This window comes from Melospiza melodia, chromosome 1, assembly GCF_035770615.1.
Source record: "Melospiza melodia melodia isolate bMelMel2 chromosome 1, bMelMel2.pri, whole genome shotgun sequence".
Lineage (NCBI taxonomy): Eukaryota > Metazoa > Chordata > Aves > Passeriformes > Passerellidae > Melospiza > Melospiza melodia.
The window spans coordinates 47,595,083-47,617,455 of record NC_086194.1 but is presented as its reverse complement, the minus strand read 5'-3'; the positions used below and the strand labels follow the sequence as shown (position 1 = coordinate 47,617,455).

Here is a 22,373-nt window from a genome sequence, read left to right as displayed (position 1 = left end):
GGGCTAACTACACTGCGGCATTCCCACGCAACCGTGACACAAAGCAGCAAAGCTTTAATTCCCATGCTGGGAAGCATTTAAGCCTTCCAGTCGCTGAGACCTTCTTGTGAATGAGCCCGGCGACCCGAGCAGCCGGCGAACGCCCACGCCCCGCACCGCGGCCCACACCCTGAGCCCCCGCCCACCATTGCGGCCCGCGGGCGCCCCCCGGTGCCGCTGGGCGGGAGCGGCGGGGGGCGGGGGCAGCGGCGCCGCCGCTTCCGGCCTCCATTTTACGCGGCGGCAGCGGCCGGAGGCCGAGGCGGTGCTGCGGGTGGGGGGTTCGGCCTGGACGGGCGCGTTCCGAGTGTCGCGTTGGTTCTTCTTCCTTGGGCGTGGTGGACGAGGTTGTGATCTCCCGTGGCTGCGGTTCCCGGAGTGCCTGCGCGGGGATGGGCTCCCCCAGCTCCCCCGGGAAGTTCGGCCGCGGCCGCTGAGCCCGCCCGGAGCCCCCCGAAAGGTTCGCGGGTCGTGTCCCCGGGGAGCAGGAGGAGGAGGAGAGCGGGGCAGGGCCGGCCGGCCCCGCGGGCAGCATGGACCAGAGCGTGGTGGAGCACCCGGTGACCCTCATCATCAAGGCCCCCAACCAGAAATACACCGACCAGACCATCAGCTGCTTTCTGGAGTGGACTGTGGGCAAGCTGAAGTCCCACCTCTCCAAGGTGTACCCCAGTAAGCCGGTGAGTTGTTGGCCAGCCCTTTTCCCTCGCCTTGTCGATAAGGCTGGCACTGCGGCGACTTGGGGACAGGCGGTCGAGACTTCCCTTTTAAGCCTTGTTAAATAAACAAACAAGAGCCCTGCTGCCGGAGAGAGACCTGCGGGAAGGCGATGGCCGGCCCTCTGCTTTCAGGGAAGTTGGCAGTGTAACAAATATGAAGCTGCTCTTTTACATCGTGTGACAACATCGCGGTGTAGCATCCTGAAAGGCGATATCGCTAAAGATGCTTACTAATGCTTTACTTATCTTTTATTTGGGAACTGAGATTTAGGTATCTCAGTTAACTGAATTTGAGGCTGATTTTTGTAAATCTAAGAGCACTGACTAAGAGTTCTGTCTGTTCTAAAGTACAAGTGATATACTTAGGGTTAACAGGATCTAGGGAATTCATTGAGATGTGGAGCAGATAGATGTTTATTCATAAAATTATTTGAAATTATGTAGCTGACCTACCTCTAAAATTATTTCCTCTTTGAAAAGCCATTTTTCTTGAGATTGTGTGGAAAATGCTGCTGTCAAGTGTTATACAAACTTGAGTGACAGCTGTGACTGTATTTTGAAACTTAATACCTATAGCTTTTTTTGTTTCTGAGGACAATATGTTTTATTCCTCCTAAATTGTAAATGTGGCAGTTAGAAGGGGCTATGAAAAAAGCACAGGCAGTAGATGATAGTATTGTATATGTGTAGAATAGCAGTCGTGCAGAACGGTATCTTTAAAAATTTGTTCTAGAGAAGGGTATGAGAACTGCAGCAGCATATGGGGCCTACAACCAGGCTTTAGAAAACACCATAAGAAGGTGGCATTTATATTTTAAATTACTTTTCACCTAGTTCAGTAGAAGAATTACTGTCATTGTTGATTTTTTTTGACATGGAAAAGTAAAATGGTTGCTTTGTCTCAAAAAGGGTTTCTGCCGTTTGGAGAAAGAAGAAGAAAAGCAGCCAACAACTTGGTCTGTGTCACTGGTACATTGACATCTGTTAAACAGTTGTGAGAGTTTGTGAATATAGTTATTGCTGTGGGTAATTCTCTGCTGAAAGAGCCTATCTGCTGTGGAAAACAAAAATACCACTCAGCTGATTGCTACTTTGTCCTCCTCACTAGAATTTCCTCCAGTGACGTGTTTGTGAAACACTAGTTTTCTTACTCATCCTATGAATGATCCTGCTAAATTCAGCTCCTGAAAGGAAAGAACCGTAGTGAACAAGAGGTTTGCATGTTGCACTGTAGGCTTTAAACAGCAGTATAGTGTTACATTTCAGTTTCCTGAAACATCTTTCTTCTGTTGAAAATAGATTCCTCAACATGCCTCTCAGTATTACATGATTAGTTCAGCACACCCAAGTTTGTTCTGGGTTAAAGAATGGGGAGTTTCTTTAATGAGAACTTTAATGTCTCAGTAATTCCAATTTAATTTGGATTTACTGCATTTGCAGTTAAACTAATAACTGAACACAGTATTTTTATTTCACAGGATCTTTCAAATTAAAGTAATAACATAGGAGAGGAGAAAGGTATTTAATAGAATGGCTCCTATGTATAGTAAAATCAAAAAGTATATTTTTGAGTGCTACTGCTTTTTACAAATGTAAGTCCTTTTGCTTTTAGGAGCTCCCCTCCCCCCCTTTTTCTTTCCCTTCCTTTTAAACCAGATGAGTGTCAAAAGCTTAATTTCTCTGTTCCCTCACTATGATAGGTCCTGGAAGTAATTTCTATTACCATGCTATTTTAAGGTGGTGGGAATACACCAGAACACAGAGACTCTACAGGCCTTGGAGTGTTCTTGAAGGGTGTAAAATAGAAGTCAGTTGCTGTCCTGCTTGAAATAGTATTTCAAGTCTTCTGTGTGAATTGAACCTCATTCTTGTATGTGCATCTGTAAATTATTCAGTAAATTACGATAACTGTAAGTGTCCTAATTAAATTTACAATTTATTAAGAGTATTTAGAAAGTGAGGTGATTAGAATAGGCAAATGAGAAGTTAGGTCTTGAGGCAGTGTTATCCAGATTAATTTGTGTAAATTACTTGCCTAAATACATACAAATTCCAAATACAGCAGATTTAGATTGGTTTAGTTGTTATTAAAGTTGATACACTTTGCAAAGTAAGCACTTGCATAAGCTAAATAGGTTCAGAAGGGTGTTAAGTTATGTTTGTGAATCTTAACTGAGATTCACGTTTTTCAGTACTTTTGCTTCCTGTTTGCACCAGTTTTCGCAGCTCGAGTACTGCAGTTACAGTGTCCCTAAATGAAATACTTATGTAGAATAACACAAGGCTCTTGTAAAATCAGCCTGGGTGTCTCAGTCTGGCAGATCCTACCTGCAGTGCATTAACTGCTGCATTGATTACACCCATAAACTGTAATTGAAAACTGCTATTTCTTATTTCCCACAGTACCTGTCATCTAGCATTTGCCTACAGTTCCAGCTAGATGGGGTTGTCTGGATTTTTATTAGCTATGGAAGAATGGGAAAGAGGCTTAGTGAACTAAAATAATACCTGTCTGGTAGCTGCAGCTGTATAGCTCAGAGATCACCTGTGTTCCTACAGAGCATTGCTACACTGCCTTAGGTTTGGTGTTTGGTAATGTGCTGGGCATAGCTAGTTTGGACTAAGCATTGCAAAAGAATTCTTGCATGAAAAATGGAGGAAAAAATTCCAAACCAGTAGCTCTAGAGTTCTTAGTTTTGAATACATACATTTTGGATTTTGATTTGCAGACTGTCTCCCATCTCACTCTAGGTTCTAGAATAATTTTCCTCATGCCATGTTCTTTCTTCTGGAAACGGGGCTACTCTAATTATGTGGTTTGAGGTGTTTTTCCATCACAGTTCAGTGTTTCAGCTAGCGGTGAGTGTCCTGTTCTTGAAGCAGGAGGTGTGGCAGTGAAATTTCCTCTGGCAGAGGATGAGTTGAATGCCTTTTCCATTTACTTTGGCATATATGTGAACTACTGTATTTCCACATTTATTACCTCTTCTTGCATCAGTATTAAAAAAAAAATCCATTTCAGAATTGCCAGCTTTCAACCTGAGAATTGCAGGTGATAATCCTTTAGTTCTCGGGCAGTTGTTTAATTTATGAAGGGAAGAGCATGGGATTTAAGGCCTCATCTTCCCCATTAAAGTACTCAACATATGCTTAACCTTTTCTTTTGTGGTTTTGTAAGGAGTTAAAATGCATTACTGAAGGCTGTGTAGTCAGCTTTGAGGGGCTGTTTTAATCTTGCCAGTTTCACCTCTGTATAATACTCATATTTAAAAGTGACTTGTATCTTCTTTGAGAAGATGCTTTAATGAGAGGGGGTGGAAGAGGGGCTGGTTCATGAGGTACTGAAGAGAAAAATTGAAAGGGACCATGTAGAAAGCCCCATTAGAGTGAGACAGGCAAAACAGCCCGCTAATGCTATGCTGGATGATGATTTAAAGATTTGGAGTTGGAAGGGTTTTGCTGTTGGGCTTTCCTTGTTTTAAATGCTTATCTGTTCTTATTAATCTCCAGATAATCTGTGTCAGGACCCAGAAACAAGGATTCTTAAATTTTTTCTTCTAATTGCACTGGTCAGTCTAAAGCAACAAGTCTCCAATTTATGGGAAATTAAAGTTTTCTTTAATCTTGATGCTCAAGTTCTGAGTTTTCAGTCCTTTCCCAAACACAGAATGCAAGCTTGCATTCTGCTGGTAGCCTGTTCATGCTTGAAGGGATCAACAAAATGTTATACCTCAAAAGAAGTTACTGACATGAGTCAGGCATTTTTTGGTGTTTTAAGTGTAAATAGAAATAGTACAGCATTGTTGTTGAATGTATTGCAGTATTTTATCAATTTGAGCTGCAAATAATTAATTCCCCATGCTGGCAGACATAAAAATACTGTCCAAGACCACTAATAAAAACACAGAAAAGTGCAGAACAGTAGAGAAAATGACTCTTAAATAGAAGTGATAAACAGTTCTGCACAGAATGTGGCAGGTTATTTTAAAAAAAAAACTTGTATTCAATCATGAATGGCTAGTATGGCTTTGGGGAAAAAGTTAAAGCTTCAGATTTACTGAGTACTTATTAGCATTATTTGCTTTGAATCTCTGTTTTGTTCTGATGATATGACCGTATTTTTTTCCAGGTAAAAAAACCCCAAACAGTTTTGTAACATTTCTGTATTCTGCTAAATTGTTTGGGATCTGTAGAAGGCTGTTGCAAGAAAAAAAAGTCAAAACTTCTGTGAAAGCTTTTCCTAACCACAGAGCTCTGGGTCTCAGCTGTTTGTCTTAGTATCAGCATGAACAAGCCAGCAGGGTGAGCAGCAGAGGGCTGGGATAGGCAGAGGAGAGGTGTAAGGCTTGGTGTTTGCATGATGGGGAAATTCTTCAAATAGTTCATGCTGATAATGCATGTTTGTTCCACTGCTGTTAGGCCAGATTCCTTTGTTTAGCATTTGTTTTTATTTATTTAGTTTGACTGAGTATGCTCATTGTTTTAGCATACTGGACATCTTACTGTAGATAGGGACCTAAAATAGTTTCCTTTAAAATAATTCTGTTGTGTGGAATAGTCCGAAGTTATTAAAATATGAACAGTATATCATTTGTTTAAAAAAAGAAATACAATCTTTGTTTACAACACTAGATTGTTTTAAACTGTGAAACTGTAAGAATAGGCAAAAAAGCTTACCCAAGTTGGAAGGCTACCTTACAAAAAACCTTTTGCTGATTCTTGCTTTTTAATGCTTTCCTTCTTGTTTTTTGTAATGATGTTGGTTTTGGTTTTGTGGGTTTTTTTTGTCTGCAGGGGGTTTTAGGGTGGGGGCAAAGACTAATAACAGAAAGTCCTTGTTGAAAAAGACTGAAATTTGTGTTCTTCTGTGTATTTTAATTGGCATTCCATTGTTCTGCTGACTTTCTTTGCCCCAGCCACTTCTCTATCTATATTTTCAGAAGGTGACTGGGACCAGGAGCAGGGTAAAGAACAAATCACTGAAAGACAGGAATTTTTGAATGTACTTGAAAGTTTTCTTGACAAGCATTTATCCTTAAGTGTTAGTTGTTATGGCACTCTTGCTGAGTGCTTAATAGCATAATTCTTTTTCAGGAGTAATTTGTGAATTGGACTTATGAAGCCTCTGAAATGTTTTTAAGTCTCTCTGTTGGTGATTGGACTTAACATTTGTAGATGAGAAAATTCCTTTTATCTCCAGCTATCTACCTGTGCAGCAGGAAAAAAGCTAAATTCCTTTCTTTGTCCCCATCTCCTAGTCTACAAAGGATCAGAGACTGGTGTATTCTGGCAGACTGCTTCCTGATCATCTGCAGCTGAAAGATGTTCTCAGAAAAGTAAGCTTTATATCAACACCATACAATATTTGATCAAACCCTGGTTTTGGGAAATAGGAATTTAGATTTGTGTTATCTAACTTAAAATTTTCATTGTTGTATTGAGAGATGCAACCATATAATGTTGCTATGTTCTGGAAAATGTATTTTCAAGTATGCCTTGTGTGTAGGATTATGATAATTGTGGATAGAGGAGGTGTTTCCAATTGGTGGGAGAGCAAGTAGGCTATGCTAAGTCCCAAGCAAGTGATATGCTCTGTCATAAAATCATGGAATGATTTGTGTTGGAAGAGACCTCCTACATCTTCTAGTTACAAACCTCCTGCTTTGGGCAGGGGCACCTTCCACTGGACCACGTTGCTTAGAGCTCCAACCTGGCCTTGACTTCTTTGGACAGCCACCACTGTCACATAAATGGAGTTATACAGCATATTTGTGTGGATTTGGGACATCATTTAGATTCTCAGGTTTAAATCCAGAACTTATGTCAAAAATGTCATTTGTATAAGCAGATAAAGAGTAATATATTAATTATGGAGAACCAAGAATTCTCAATTCCTGAATAATTTTCTGGGAAGGCTGTTTGTTTTCTTGGTCTTGATTTGGCAGCTGTTAACCATTCCTGATGATATTTGAAACTTTGTTGGTTCTTGTTCTTTTCATTTTATACTTTTAAAAATATTCTGTTGCTTCCTATTGGAACAAATAATTCTATTAGTCTAATTTTGGATTCTTTGGTCAACATTTAGATCCCAGTTCTGAATATGTGTGACATCTCATGCACACATGCTTAGTTTTCAGACTGGCTCAAATAGCTTGGATTGATGATACCAAGTAATAAGGACTTCATTAAGTTAGGAAAGTTCTTAAAAATGCATAGAACAAGATATTTAGGGTAGATTATAAACAACTTTTCTTTCAATTTTGATGGTGACAGGAAACATGATGCATTATTTTGAGTTGTCTAAATTATTTGTAAACAGCTCAGGATGAATCAATAGCTGTTATTGGGGAAATGCCTTAGGTCCTTGCACAGTTTTTAATCCTGTGAAATATATGAACTCCATAATATAGTACCTGGCTGTGGGTAAGGATAGTTTTCTCTAGTGTACTGAGGTAAAAATTAATCTACAGGCTGCAAGAGTGTGTGGGTCACATTTTAAAACTTCCTGTGGAGCAAAGTCTCCAAACATGGATGGTCCTTTAGTGGGCACCTGAACTTCAGTATTAAGATGGAGAAACAGATGCAGAGGAGTCTTGAGTATTGCTTCAGCAGACTAACACTTTATAATCTTTATTCTGAAATAGTTTTTATTAAATGGGATTAAACTTCTTACCAAATAAGGTATTTGTAGTTTACTATGTATAGGTTTACTAGAAAACTGAAGCTGGACTGTTCCAAACCAGTGTATGCCCTGTGCCACTTAAATGTTCAAGGAAATGGTTACAAAACTTATCTCAAAGCTTAGTTTTGCTTGCTAAGAACAAAATGAAATCCAAATTCCTTAAATTCGCTTGGCCTGCTTGCTGTGCACTCACTTTAGAAAACAATATTTCAAACTTTGTTTATGTGCTAGAGGAGAAACTTTGTAACTGATGTCTTCCTTCACCATACAGGGGCTGTGCTTGACTTCAGAGCATTGGCATAATGCTTTAATGTCATAATGGCACTTATAGGCCTTGGGTGTGGTTAAAGAAATTCAGTGGATTTGAAAGCACACCAGTCTTAAACACAAAGTTAGAACTTTGTGTTGCAAGAAGAGGAGTTTTTGTGCTAAAGCTTTTGAGAGCTTTTGGAAAAACATGATTAAACTTAAATTCAGTCTCATTCTCTGCCAAAATCTTCCTACTGGATTATCTATAAATTCCTGATATTATCTGAGGACTTACTAAATTGCTGAGTCTAGCCTTGTGATATTTGCTCCTTGGTACTAACCAGTCATTTCAAGGACACAAAATGCTTCAAGGCTGGAAGTTGTGACACTCTTCTGGCACAGTGGTGTCCACTACATTGCATATAAATAGAAGAATGTTACAATAAACTGCTGCATTTAATAAAGCTGTATGCTGCAGGCTAACCAGTGGTATGTCTTGCTTTCCTTGCCTTTCCCAGGGGCATAAATTCTTATCTAGGAAGAAGGTGATTAGTTAGGTTCAAGGCTTTTGACAAGGCCAAAGTGCTGATCACCTGTGTTCAGTGCTTTCTGATCCTTGCTCTCCCTGACTGGTAAGAAGTTACACTTAATGTAGGAGTGAGGCTGTGCTTGGATTTAGGGGCCAGTTCATGGGAAAGAGTTTAAATGACTGAATGTGCATTGGCTGTGCTAGCAGTAATGCACAGTGGTGTGTAAAAGCGTTTATCTAGTTTTCTGTATTCCAAAAGATCAAAACCATAAAAATGGGTAGATGGCTGTTATAACACATTTTTATGTAGTTTAAAAAAACCCCTCCGAATGCAGATTTTCTGAATGTCATCTCATTAAAAATGGCAGCTTGCCTACACCATGCTGATTTCAGAAGAGGATAGAGGAATGTTTTTGTTGCTCCTCTTGCTAAAAATTTAGTTACTGAGGAAGCTGCAGTGTGCAATTTAAATATGGAGCCATAGCTGTTGTGTTGCTATGGCCATGTAAGGGAGTGTTTTAATTTGGTACAGTGAAATAGCTTCAGATTGAAGTTATGGCCTTCAGATTTGGGGTGAGCAAGTTCTGGCAGAATTGGCATGGCCTTGCTATATGGCTTCAAGTTACGGCATGCATTTGCTTCCTCATGTTCAAATATTTGGGAATACTCAAGCCCCACCTAGCACTTTGAATAACATTCCCTGAGCATGGAATATCTGCAGGGGCCCTTCAGTTGCATGTCAGGCTTGAGCCAAGCTAGGGTCAAGCCTAACATGCAATGACTGGCACATTGTTCCTGTCTTGGTCTGCTTGTGGAATTCCAGTGCCTACATTTTTCATGTACCCTGATGTCTCTATTCAATAACGCTCTTCATAGACTTCAGTGCAAATGTAAGCATTCCTAATTTTAGGTAAACTTAGCCCTGTAAAAGGTGTGAGATTTTTCCAGCAGTTTGTCATACACTTCCTCATGCTTTTCCTGGAGTTCTTCAATTGGTTCTGCTATACTACAGTTTTAGGGAAAACTGGGATAAAGTCAGTGTTCCATATGTTATTGTGGACAGCTTCTAAGAAGGCATTTGTTCCGAAACAGTAGAATTCTCTTGGGCTCGACTCAAGTGTTGTTCTGTGATCTCTTTTGTATAATATTTCTTTAATGCTTACAACTTTGAATTTTTAAAGACTTTTTTTTTTACTTGTAAATTTCTCCAATATTGTTGCTTTAGCTCTTTGATTTCTTTAATTTTTAGCAAGATGAATATCATATGGTTCACCTGGTATGTACATCTCGGACACCCCCAAGTTCTCCAAAACCCAGCACCAGTAGAGAAGGTCATGGAGCATCAACCTCCAGCAGTAGCTCAGTGAGTTTTTTCATTCACAGGACATGAATTTTCCTTCTACACGAAGGAAACTTGCCATTAATTTCTCTTTAACTTTTTGTATTTTTCTGTAAAATGGTGTGTTGAAAGTAGAGCATGCTATATGAATTTGATTATTTAAGGATGTAATTGTATTTAAGCAAAGATGATCTTTTTTCAGATTGTAATAGTTATGTTTATTAGATGATAAAGCACTGCTTTTTCTAAGCTACTCTTTTTAACACTGTATTGCAAAGAACGCTTCCCTTTCTCTCCATATCTCTGTATCTTTGGCAGAAATTGCAGAGTGTATTCAGAATTTTAGAAAAACTAAGTTGAGATTTCCTTTGTGAAAATTTAAGAGAGACCAATCAAAATATTGCTGTTGTTGTGAGATACAGGTGGAACTTGGCCAGGTTTTTTTTGTTTGACAGGAATTGGCCGCTATTTATGTATGAACTTGGAGCTAGTCATAGCATCGGTAAGGCAGTCAAAAGTAGCAAGTGTTCTTAACACTTTTATTAGTTAAATTGTTAACAGAACATGCTTGTTTATGGTGTTTTGAGCCTTCCCCTCCTTACACCCTCCGAAAATGATGGTGGTCTTTGGTTATATTGTTTTAAAAGCAGATATGATTTCTGTTGAGAACTTGATAGTTCTTTTTTTTTCCAGAATTGGCAGTATCACTAAGCAACCCTTGAAGGTTAGTCAGAAAGGGATATATAAAATACCAATGTAGGTACATTTCATCTGAGTTGTGTGGATTGTCAGCATATGGGAAATGCCCTTTGAAGCTGTCTGCCTTCATTCTGCTGTTGACAGGGCCTGTGTCAGGCTGCTATGTGACAGTCAGAAACACAAGCAGTTTAAGCAATAAGTAGAGAGGGGACTGTGGCTACAACATCTTTTCAAAGGCTTTATTTATATTTCTGTTTACTGGCAGGACTCAGGCGGCCTGCTTGGCAAGTATTTATTGCTGTGTATATCAGTTGTCAGTGTTGTATTTGAATGACTGTATTAATGACTGCTTAAAGCAGGCAGTTTGCAAAGTGCTAAGTTCATAACACTTTGGAGGAAGCAGCCTAAACCCAAAGCTTGAATGGCTTTTGTCCTTCTATTTGTTTTTTATTTTTATTCCTCCCCACCCCCACTGGTCTAGCGGTAAATTCTTCTTGTGTTTTTTGTGGTATAGATGTCTTAAGTAATTGCACCTCCTCACTTCCTGAGTTGTCAAAGTTAAAGAGGATTTTTGACTAAGTAAATACTACAGTAATTCTTAGCAACAGGATTTGGGGATTTATTACAACTGAAATAATGCATCTCAATGGCCCCATTGTAATCTTGTTACGGTGACAGTTTAGAAGCCAGGTACCAGAGGTCTGACACTGGTTTAGGTGTGTTCCTTGGAGCCTGAGCAGTTCCTAGCTGTTTCCCTATTCTCATTGATAGCTCCCTTCCAGTGATGAGTGCAGCAATTTGGATTGGGCAGCTGGCACAGTGAAGAGGGTGAAGAGTAGAAGGGGTAACTAAAGATAAGGATAGGGGAATGGTGTTTTAAGCCACTGTCTCTGAAGACAGTCATATCCTGAAGTTGCAGTTACTTCTGTTAACAATAGTCACTAGACTTTCTGTTCCTGCTAAATACTATTTCAATTAAGTTTTAGTTTGCTTCAGCTTTTTGAAACTATGATTCCCAGTGACTTGTGGTTTTCTCTGGAAACTATCAAGTGTTGAGTCTTTCTGAAAAATTCTTTTATTTTTCCCCTCTTGCACCTGAGTGCAGTTTTGAATTTCTGTTTTTACTAAGGCTTGCCAGAACCAATAAAACCACAGAAGACTTACCCAGTGTTTACACTCTTATTAAAATTTGTGACAAAACATTAAAGCAAGTAGTTTCTTAAGACATTGTGGTAAATCTTATAACTGTGCCAAAGATCCACAACCTTGATTTTATTTATTTTTAAGAATTTAGACCGTTCTGGATCAACTGCTGCCTCACCCACAAACCAAGAAGCTGCTTCTACGTCTTTGAACACTAGTGCAGATGGAGTGAGGCATCGTAATCTTCCACAAGCACACAGCAATCCCATGCCAAGCCACCAGTTCCCTTATTTAATGCAAGGGTAAGTGAGACTGAAGCAATCCTCACTCTTTGATACTCTTTACAATGCTTTAAATGTTCAGTTGCAATTAAATTTTTTTCTCAGTCTGGAAAACCCATTTGGCTAGTTCACCTTGAAACATAAGTCAAGTTAGAAAAGCTTTCATGTGAAAATTAGTGGTTTTAGCCAGGAGTCAGTCAAAGAGGAAGTGCTCTTGGTGCTCTCCTTCAGGCTGATTTTTGTTATTTTTCTTTATGCTTCCTGCCCTCAATTTTCTTGGAGAAGTGCAGCTTTAATATGTCTTGTGGATGTAGTTAGTAATGTAACTGATATAATTACTACTTCTGGTTGTCTTTTCTGTCCCTTATTTTAGCAATCAGCACTAAATTCTTAGCAGAATGTGATGGTTTCTAGTTTTTTACACATAAGAGATGTAATTTTTCATTTCTCCATATTTGATTCAGCTGTAGAAATGATATGCAGGTGTTTTGAGTACATGTAGTGCTTGTGTATCTACAACAGAATGTTTAAGGATTTTCATACATGCCAGTGAAAGGTAATCAAGTCTAGATCAGGTCTGTTACTGCATAACTATTCAAGCTTTGTTCTTTTTTTTTTTTTTTTTGTGCTTAAAAAGCAGCTTTAGGAATTTTAAGCCATGTGACCTTAGCAGCTGCTTAAACATGTTTTTGTTGTTAGTAGCAGTAGTAGTAGCTTCTTCCAAGGGGAAAACAGGAGGATGGTATGTTCTGAGATGATAGCTGTCATTTCTTCAGGGAGCCACTTTCAAGCTTCCTTTCTGACAAGATGTTCTTCCAGTACTGTATAGATTCTAGAAACCTGCTTTGGGGAATGTTGAAACAAAAACCCCTAAAATATGAATGTGCTAACAGTAACATTGCTTCTGTTGCTGGAAAGAAAACAGATGCCAGGAGCTGTTACAACTTACTAAAAAGAGTTTCAGTTTAATTTACATGCTCTCATTACAGTTAGCTTAGACTTCACTCTTCTTGCTAGTTTTCATCTTGAATTTATTTTTTTAATTATTATCTGAATTGTACTATCTAATGGCAAGAGTGGGTGGAGATTTGTTATTCTGACCAAATGCATCTTCACAGACGTGGTCATGCTTGCCCTTCTGACAAAGCTAGGCAGCACCAGGTTGACTGTCAGGACTGCTGTTGGTGTAATGTAAATTAATTCCAGAAGCAATTTATTATGTGTTGTGTGAATGACCAATCTGTAAGAAGTTTTAACATTTTTCTAATTAGCTTTTCACATAGACATATTCTGAGTTTTTGTCAAGTGTGGTGAACTGAATAGGCTGTGGACTCCAAAAGGCAGCAGAACCATTATTTAGTCTTTGGGCTGAATTAATTTGTGTCAGTTTGGGAGACATTGCTGTCTTGGAAAGAAGGAATAACACCTTAAAAATACTAAGTCTGTGACTTGCTTTGTCTAGCATGTAATGTGGATTGAGAGAAGTGGATTTGTGGACTGAAAGAAGTGCAGAGAACCTGACATGACTGTACATATTTCAGGGGTTTCAGTCCTACTTGGACTATTTCTAGCTTGGTTACCTGGAATAGGGTCCTGCTTGTTTTTGTGGTGCATTGGCAGTACACCCAAATCACATATTTCAATTTTGTGTAATCTAGAAGGAATCCAGATGGTGTTCCAAGAGCATTCTGTGGTGCAAACAGAGCTGTAGTAAGAGCAAGTGACTGGAGGTTTCCAGGAGTGCATTCCTAATCTGAACAGAAATGCCAAAATAAACAAACTCTAAAAAATCCTAGGCTTTTTTTTTTTTTTTTTGAAAGTATTTTAATGGAATGCTGTCAGAACTTGAAGTAGATCTTTGTGGACTGTTGGGTATTGGCTCTGCTCAACTTGAAGTAATTTGTGCCCAGTGCCTGCTGGAGTCTGCTTGCTTCTTTAAGAACCTTTTTAATGCTTCAGTAGTCTTTTCAGATGCATCTGCTTTTGCTTTTAGGCACTGCTGCTTGTATTCCAGCAGAAATACCCTCTCTTCTTTTAGCTGTCACTTAAACATCATTTGGGGCAGTGGGATCTAGCTTTAATGTAATTTATGTGCAGATCAAGACTTGCTAGGAAAATGAAGATTCATAGCTGAAACTGGTGTTACTTTGTTGATTTTTCTTTTATTTTCATGACCAAACAATTTTTATTCTCGCTTTTCTTGCATGATGAAATACAGGCACTACTGATAGGGAAAGATCACCAGGTGTTTGAAAATTTATGTAAGAGTCACTTTCCTTGGGTGTTTTGCAATACTTGATTGACTTGTACAAATAAGTAATGTGGATGTTAGATGATTAAATTACGGTTTTGATGTTTTTTCGGCTCCTGGCTTAAAGCTGCAGTTTGAGAGTTGAACATACTTTGGGAAAATAGCATTTAGTTCAGATTGTTGAAGTGTATTACAGGGAAAAAAATTAAAACCTTCTGTTGCTTTTAAGCTTTTGCAAATGCTGTTTTTAAGAACTCCAAACTTGAGGTGGGACTGGGGAAGTAGTTTGTGTATGTGCCAAGTGATTCTTCAGCTGTGAGCAGCAAGCACAGCATTGTCTGCTCCTGTGGGCTTTGTTGGGGATCAGGGTCTGTGCTGCAGAGGCACAAACAGAACACACAGGCTCAGCCCTGGCAGGGCTCACATTTCAGGCTGGAGAGCTCTTGGAAGCAGTAAACAGACAAGAGACATCAAGGCAGTGAAATCATTTGTCAAGTGTGGGTGGCCCATCTAGTGAAATGCTTTTGTATTGTGCACACAGTAATGTTTGAAAGCAATCAACAAAATGGCATACTGACAGCATGCAGTATATCTCAGCACATAAATACATTGCTGCATCAGTCACCTTTGCTCTCTATTGTCTTCTAAGTAGCAGGTATCATAGTGGAGGATACTGAAATGCTGCCTGAAGTTGATATTAAGTCTGAATAAAAATTCTTGTTTTTCACTCGTGGTGAGCAGTATCTTTGTGACAACCTTGCCTTCAAATTCAGTGCTGGTTAGTTTATTTGGGTATCTTCCATAGACCAAAAGAAGTAGTTTTGTGCTTTAGAGCCATCCTGAGGAGCACTATGTCTCTTTTCAGAATATTCTGAGCTACCTCTACCATTTGAACTGTTTTCTGGCTTATCCAACTGTTCTTCTGTTGTCTGCTCTGCTTTGTTCTCCAGTCTTGGAATGCCTATACAGATGCTGTTTGCCTCTTTGTTCTTACACTGTTGCTGCCATTCTTTTGATATACTCTGCTTCCTACCTCTTTCTCCTCCTTTTGGAAGAAGATGAGGAGAAGGTATTGTGCTACTTTACTTTTTCCTTGAACAGCAAGCTGCCTTGCTTTGCTGAGAAGATCCTCTTCTTTGTGGAGGTTCTTCTCACTGGAATACATTGTTACAATGTAAAGAGTTGTTTCTGAATTTCATAAGCTGACTTAATATCATGGCAGCTGTAATAGCTGTATAATTGACAGCATCTGCCTCCATTTGATTTTTGATGAGCAAAGAAAATACTGCTGTACTAGCTAGCATTCTAAGCCAGAAGCCAGTTTTAAGCCATTAATTTTGCTCAATTAATGGAGCCAAGTCTTGAAAAATTAAGTCTTTCTTCTCAAAAAGTCACGTCTTCTAGAAAAGCTATTGGGGAAAATAGAATTAGAAACCACCACAATATTTGAATGGGAAAGAAATCATGTGAAAGAAAAGAGCATGACAACTGAACTTCTGTGGTTTGTCTTGTTTGACTGGCTACTTAATCTACTATTAAGCTTTAAGACATCAAGAAAGCAGCTTTCAAAAGTTTGAAAGAAAGGCGAGGCTCAAATCCAGTGATATTTCTAAAAGATGTATCTGTGAGAGCAAGCTTAGCCTAAGCCCTCTCAACTTTTTTTGAGGTCAACATAGCAGTTACAAGGAAGAACCCTAAAATCTGTATGTGAGAAAAGGAAGTGGCGAATTCCTTCAGAACTCACCCAGGCAAGTTGAATAGTACGGATTTTTGCTGACTGAGGTGGAAGTGAGTGATCCTGCCTGTTCAAAACCCCATCTGATACTCTACCTGCTTGAAATTGAGACACTGCTCAGTAATTTGTCTCAGCACACTACTTAAAGACACTCATGTAGAATATTTAAATCATCTTTACATTTTGAGGTCAAATGTTTTGTGAATTTTGGAGGAGTCTTATCTCTCCAAGTGTATGCCAGTTCCAGGGAGAGAAAAACACATTCTTATAGCTTGCAATTGTAAATCATGATTAATGTTTTTCAACAGTAGCTCCATGGCATTGCTGTTTCAACACATTAATTATGCATAAATAAAGAGCATCAGCAGGGCTCCTAGTTAACCCTTTCAATATTTGAAATAAACCTTGAGTAATGCCTCCGACTGTTTCAGTTTGTGTTTGGTATCAGGAAAGTACTTTTGGTGGTTTTTTGGGTTTGTTTTCCTCTAAACTGTTGTCAAAACAGGTTATAGCTAAATGCAAACACAACAGTTTTAGCAGAGGTCATGGTGTTGCATGGCAGGTTCTTGTCCAGAATTACAGTGCAATACTTATTCATGTGTAACATGGAAAAAGATTTTAATGTCTTCCTCCCATCTTTCTTTCTGGGCATGTCGTGTATATCTGAGTGCCTGGTAGACTAATGATATCTCTTGGTGATATCTTTGCAGGGAGTGCCTTACTTAGGGAACAGGTGTAGTCTGCAGTACAATTACAGCAGTCTCAGCTTTTGCTACCTGCAGTCTGAATAAACTTTTCTTCATGCTTTATACTCTCATGCTGTCCTGAAAGATGTCCTGGTTTACTACAGTTCACTACATCAAAATCTTTTGGGAAAGAGTTGGAAATCTTGCCAAAACATGCTATATGCTCTAGGAGGTAAGAGAGGATAAGAAGTCTTATAGCAGACAAAACCAACCAAAACTTATGTACAGGAGTTTTATCTCTCTTGCATGTGAATCAGAATCACATATACTCAAAATATTGAAGGGGGGAAGTAAATCCTTTACAGTGTTCTTAGTTGCAATCTTCAGAAGCTGTATCTGAAAGATTAGTTTGTTTTCTTTGCTTATGTTATTTCTTCAGGTCTCTGATCGCGGTGATATTTCAGATATTGCTTCTAAAATAAAACTGTAGAAGATAGTGAATTTTCCCTTTAGACCTCTTGTAGACCTTTAAGGATGACCTCTGAATTTGAAAGGAATTGTATGAAAGAATTTCTGCAGTTAGCAAACTCTTGAAAAATTTCCAGCATTGTTTTGTCCCAGAGACGCAGCTAGTGCACATACTAAATGCAAACCAAAATTTTCTTTCTATGGAAATAACCTTGCTCATTCATTTCTTTTATGAAAATGTAGTGCTTTTTTGGAATGGGTTAGATGATCTTACTATGTGTTACTTCAGCATGTTATTTTAGGGGAACAAATGAGAGGAGAAATGCTACTTTGTTTTTTAATACTAGCACGCTTCTTAAATGTCACAATTCAGAGCTGAATGTTTTTCCTTAAATCGTTTTCTAGCAACATAGGCAACCAGTTTCCAGGCCAAGGTGCTCCTGCTGGATTTTCCATGTATCCTGCATTCAGTCCCTTACAGATGATATGGTGGCAACAGATGTATGTACGTCAGTACTACATGCAATAGTAAGTCTGCATTATCTTAGTACTGAGCTACACTAGTGAAAAGAATATATTAAATGCTTTTTTCAGGATCAAAGTGGCAGTGTTTATTTTGTCTATCTCTGTCTTATACTCTGTTTTCTCTAGCAAATTATGAAATCTAGTCTTGAATTAGAATTAATGTCTTAGTAAATAAAACTCTAAGGGAGAATGCAGTTTGTTTTGACATGTATTACATCTGGAACTGTAGCAAAGAAGACAGGCTTAGTAATTATGGTGCATGTTTTTTGACAAACCAGGTTTATGTTTAAATTTTTAGCCAAGCTGCTGTTTCAGCCCAAGTGACTTCCAGCACTGAGCCAGCGAGATCTGCAGTTGCCCAGGGTGTAAATTCAGAACACGCTCCTGCAAATGAGCCTGCAGCAGTGCCAAATGTAGCTGTCCAGGACAACAGGCCTGTAAACCAAAATGTTCAGATGAATGCACAGGGTGGCCCAGTAGTGAATGAAGAGGACTTCAACCGGGACTGGCTGGACTGGATGTACACGTTCTCTAGAGCAGCAATTCTTCTGAGCATTGTATACTTCTATTCTTCTTTCAGTCGGTTTGTCATGGTAATGGGAGCCATGCTGCTGGTTTATTTGTGAGTACAACAGTTGAGTATAGCTGCAGATCTGAGATGTGGAGTATGGTGCTGATGTTTATTCCATTTAAAATAAAAAATCATCCACGTGCAAAAATTTACACACTGCTCCTTTACAATAGGATGTGTCTGTTAAAAAACAAATTTAAACAAGTAGAGAAACTGATGTGAAGAAAAGTAATTCTCAAAATGTTTTTACACTGAGCTGGATACTTCTTATACCTGAAACACAATGTTCTTACATATTGGTGATATTAATTCATCAGTATTGTTGAAATGTAGCATTTTGGAATGAAAATTTAGAAAGCAGGTCTGTGAAGGGAAGGAAGCTCATATAGGTCAAGCATATACTTGCCTAAACTTAAATTTACTGCTTGGATATGAAATTGCAGAGCAAAGCTCAAATATCTTTCCAAAATAACGCATAGGGGTGTGTGCAGTAAGTTTTCTTAGGTAATGGTACTGTAATAGTAGGGTACTAGATCTGGTAGAATACAGAGATGTAAAATTTTTTTAACTATATGTCATAAAGACCTAAGCACATTCTGTGCTTAGTTGAGAAATACCAGTACTGTTGTCATCACTTCCTTTTGCATATGAAGATACCTTAATGATGTAAATAGAAGTGGAAAGCATAAGTAATGCTTGGTATTTTGGACTCATGTCATTCACCGAGAGTTTCCTTACACTGTAGTCTCAGTCCCAACTAGGACTGTTCTTTCATACAGGTAAGGTAATTGAAATCAGAATATAGATGCTTGGAAATGTAGGATAGGCTTATTTTATTTGCAGTGGTGATGTGGTCCAAGCATTAGATGAAATTTAAATTGCTTTTTTCCACAGCAAATTAAATTTAAACTAAGAAATTAAGACTGGCTTTGAAAACTTACTTAACTTCAGTGCTTAAAAATGGGGAGGAGACCCATATTCTACATGTTTAATCACCTAATTGTGGTACATTATTTGTCTTCTGGAACTGAGGGCTGTGAACAGCAAGACCTTAATGCAAACATTGAAGAATAGCTATTCAGTTTAGTAGTGTGAATCACAGAAAAATAGATGTAACCTCATTCATTTGAAAATACTTGCAGAATTTGCTGCAGTAGCGAGCTGTAGAAGAAAAATTTTTTGTTGCTTTCAAAAGAGAGGTTTTCAACTGTTCCGCTTTCTTACATAGACACCAAGCTGGATGGTTTCCCTTTAGGCAAGAGGGAGGCCAACAACAGGCAGCCAATAATGCAGAAGTGAACCGTGATGGGCAACATGCAAATAATCCTGATCTTGAAGAGATGGTGAGTAAGGGCAGACATGTCTTTTGAGACTCCTATTTATTATATTGTATGTTGTAGTGCCTGGACAGAAAGCCAGCTTTTGTGGAATGGATTTGGTTTAACCAGAAGGCTTTCAGCATTGTCCTCAGGTTGTGCCTGCTGCTTAAATTCTGTATTTCTCCAGTCTGACAATTACTGATTGTCTCTACTTGAATCACAGACTTTCTTCGTGCTAGTTACTTCAGGAGGTTGTTCTGAGAGAAGTCACTTAATGTAGGAAGATACTGCTGGTTACCTTATGTCAGAATTCCGAAAAGAAGCAGTTGAATTGCTTCAATTTCTGTTTTTAAAGGAGCGACTTATGGATGATGGGATTGATGAAGACAGCGGAGAAGATGCAGGTGAAGATGGCAATACAGAGCAGCAGCCTGGATTCATGGCTTCTGCTTGGTCCTTTATCACAACCTTCTTCACATCACTGATCCCTGAAGGGCCTCCACAGGTTGGCAATTAAAGTGGAAAAAGAACTGTGTCAGGCAGCCTCAGTAGCCATATGTAGAAGTGGAGCAGATTCTAGAGAGTGTTCTAAATACAGTGCAATTTCTGAAAATTTATAATGTTATCTTTTTGATCATGGTGTACAAAAATGTGTATTTTTTTTTCTTTTGGCTTTCTCATGCATTGACTATTTTAAGCACAAGTGGACTACTAAATGCTTTCTTTAAGATTCTTCTTTTTCTGAAGAATAAAATGTAAAGATATTGGTCTTCCATGTTTTGTTTTATTTTCAAATGTGTGTTACTCTGATGCAAAGAGCTTGTATGTAATCTGCACCCTTACCTCTTTAAAGAGCTGTTAAAAGTATGAACGTTGACAGACCTTTCCAAATGCTCTCTATTTACCGGAATAACTAATCTTGTGTTTGATGCAGGGTATGAATTCTCACATGGGATTTGGAACTTACATAATTCCTGAGAGAATGCACTTAACACAAGGGTTACTTGTTAATGGCATGTTGTCTTCATGTCAGAACATGGTAAGCTTCTTCGTTTAAAAAGCTGAGAGCTTTTTCTTGAGACTGTACTGACATTCATTAAAGTTGGAGGTATTTGACAGCTCTTCAAAGACAATTGGCAGTGATGGGATAAACCTTAAATGTTTGATACATACAGTACTTTTTAAGGAGAATATAGCTGTGCTGGGGCAAAACATGTACATTAGGTTTTTTAATAAAGACTGTTATGGTAACTCTTTTGGATGTTTATATGCGTATTTGAATGCAAATGGCTAAATTGTGCCTCCTTAAGGATGAGGATATGATTAATTTGCGAGTGTAATAAAGTTATCATGGTGGCATTAATGACATTGACCAAAGTGATGTGTTTGTAGCAGCGTCTATACAGTTACGAGTATGCTATCAACACCAGACTATCTGTATTCTTTAACTTCATTAACCTAATTAAAACTGAGAAAGAAAATGGTACATGAGAGAGTAGCAGAGTGCTATGTCAGGTTTTTGGTTGCTTTCCTTAATCATTGTCAAGAAGGTACATTTCGTTTTGTTCTTAATTCTGAAGTTATGGTGTGCTCTCTAAAATTGTCTGCAAAGATTCTGTTACACTACCACCAAAGTAAAGCCTGTTTGACCTCAAGTACAGGACAAAGCTTCTTAATATTCTCAATGAGTGATAAATAGGGATTTATTTTTCGCTTGATTTTGTTAAACTGCTATGCAGCCAAGTTTTAAACTAAAAGAAAACCTTTTAAGTTTCACAAGTTTGTCAGAGGAGAAATAGAAACGTAAGTCTTAAAAGCATCAGTTATGTTATTTGCTGTATAGGTAGCAATGATGAATAAGTCATTTTTAATTATGAAGTTTTCTTCCTATTTTTACTACAGAAAGCTGCTCTAAGTTTAGGTTCTTTATTAGGTATACATAAAATGGGTAGACCTTGTCTATGAAAAGTTACCTTTTTTAGTTTGGCAGATGGATCTAACTTGACTAATAATTTAAGACATGCTACAAAAACTTAGGTTTTTAAAGGAGTGCCACAAGTGTCTTGTATGTAATAGGCCTTACTTCTGGAATACATTGAAGAAATTTCATCTGTTTGACATGTGTGTTCTCCCTCTCACTTTTACCAAGTTTTTCTTTTACTGTTTTTCTTTTTGTCCTTGTGTTAGTATACCTGTAAGATGTGCAGTTATGACCTGACAGTATCCAGCTATCAGCAGCAATTTGTTGCTTCTTACCAATGTTATTCAGGTTGGTTTGTCTTCCATGCTGTAGGAAGCAGTTGGTGGCAGCTCTCTGCTGTTAGCAGATTTAAAAAGCTGCTCATATGCTGTTACCCGTTGTTTGGTTAAAAGGTGTAGAATTGTCACTGCTGATTTGTATTTAGGCAAGGATGAATTTGACGGGTTTCACAAGGTTGAAATAGTGAAATGAGAGATTCTGGTAGCTGGTTGGACGTTGAGGGAGGCGTTCTGGGAGCTTTAACCAGAAACACAGAACTGAAGTGATTCATCACAGAGGCCACACTTCCATGTGATCATTAGATCTCCCAGCTTCCACAACGTACCAAGATAAAAGCAAGGAAAAGCAAAAATGTGGTTACTGAGGAAAGTGAGTGAGAAATAACAATGAGATAGGGAGCATTACCAAAGAGTTGGAGGCAGAGGAAAGCTACTGGGAGAAGCAAAAATAAGATAAGGTTGTGATCATGAGTAAATAAAGCAAGCATTGAAAAGCAGACTGAAGTAAGAAAGGTACAGTTTTTAGAAAAGGAAAGAATGTGGTGAAAATTAGACAAGATTCTTGCATGTTCTTCTGAGCAATTTGCATATAGAATTGAGGAGCATATGAAGGAAGTATAACAGTTGATGATGGGAGAGAAATTAGAACCCTAGGAAAATTGTTGCTTTTTTCTTTGTATATCCTTGTAGAAACTGTTCAATAGCATAAACCAAAACAAAGCACAGTTATGTAGTACATGGTTCTAGGCAAAGCTAGATGCAGAACTGTATTAAATCTGTGGCATGAAATGTATCAGAAGGTATGAGGATTAAAGCACCATAGGATGTGCCCCAGTTGACCTGTAAATCACACACTTTTTACAACTTTGCATATAGAAA

General features: G+C 38.5%; 1 protein-coding gene across 4 annotated transcripts; it reads left to right on the top strand.

Annotated features, from left to right (window-relative positions):
- The first annotated feature begins 282 nt into the window (after nucleotides 1-282).
- On the top strand, nucleotides 283-20,486 carry HERPUD2 (HERPUD family member 2). 4 transcript variants are annotated; one of them, XM_063156922.1, is made up of 8 exons: nucleotides 284-719; nucleotides 6,017-6,094; nucleotides 9,468-9,581; nucleotides 11,544-11,701; nucleotides 17,226-17,348; nucleotides 17,644-17,967; nucleotides 19,172-19,259; nucleotides 19,591-20,486. In XM_063156922.1, exons 1-8 carry the CDS (start codon nucleotides 573-575, stop codon nucleotides 19,750-19,752), a joined length of 1,194 nt encoding a protein of 397 aa, XP_063012992.1. In that variant the 5' UTR covers nucleotides 284-572; the 3' UTR covers nucleotides 19,753-20,486. The 4 variants fall into 4 exon arrangements, with proteins under 4 accessions (XP_063013011.1, XP_063012992.1, XP_063013002.1 ...); XM_063156913.1 differs by having other exon boundaries at nucleotides 285-719; nucleotides 19,145-19,259; XM_063156932.1 differs by lacking the exon at nucleotides 6,017-6,094 and having other exon boundaries at nucleotides 19,145-19,259.
- Nucleotides 20,487-22,373: the final 1,887 nt, after the last annotated feature.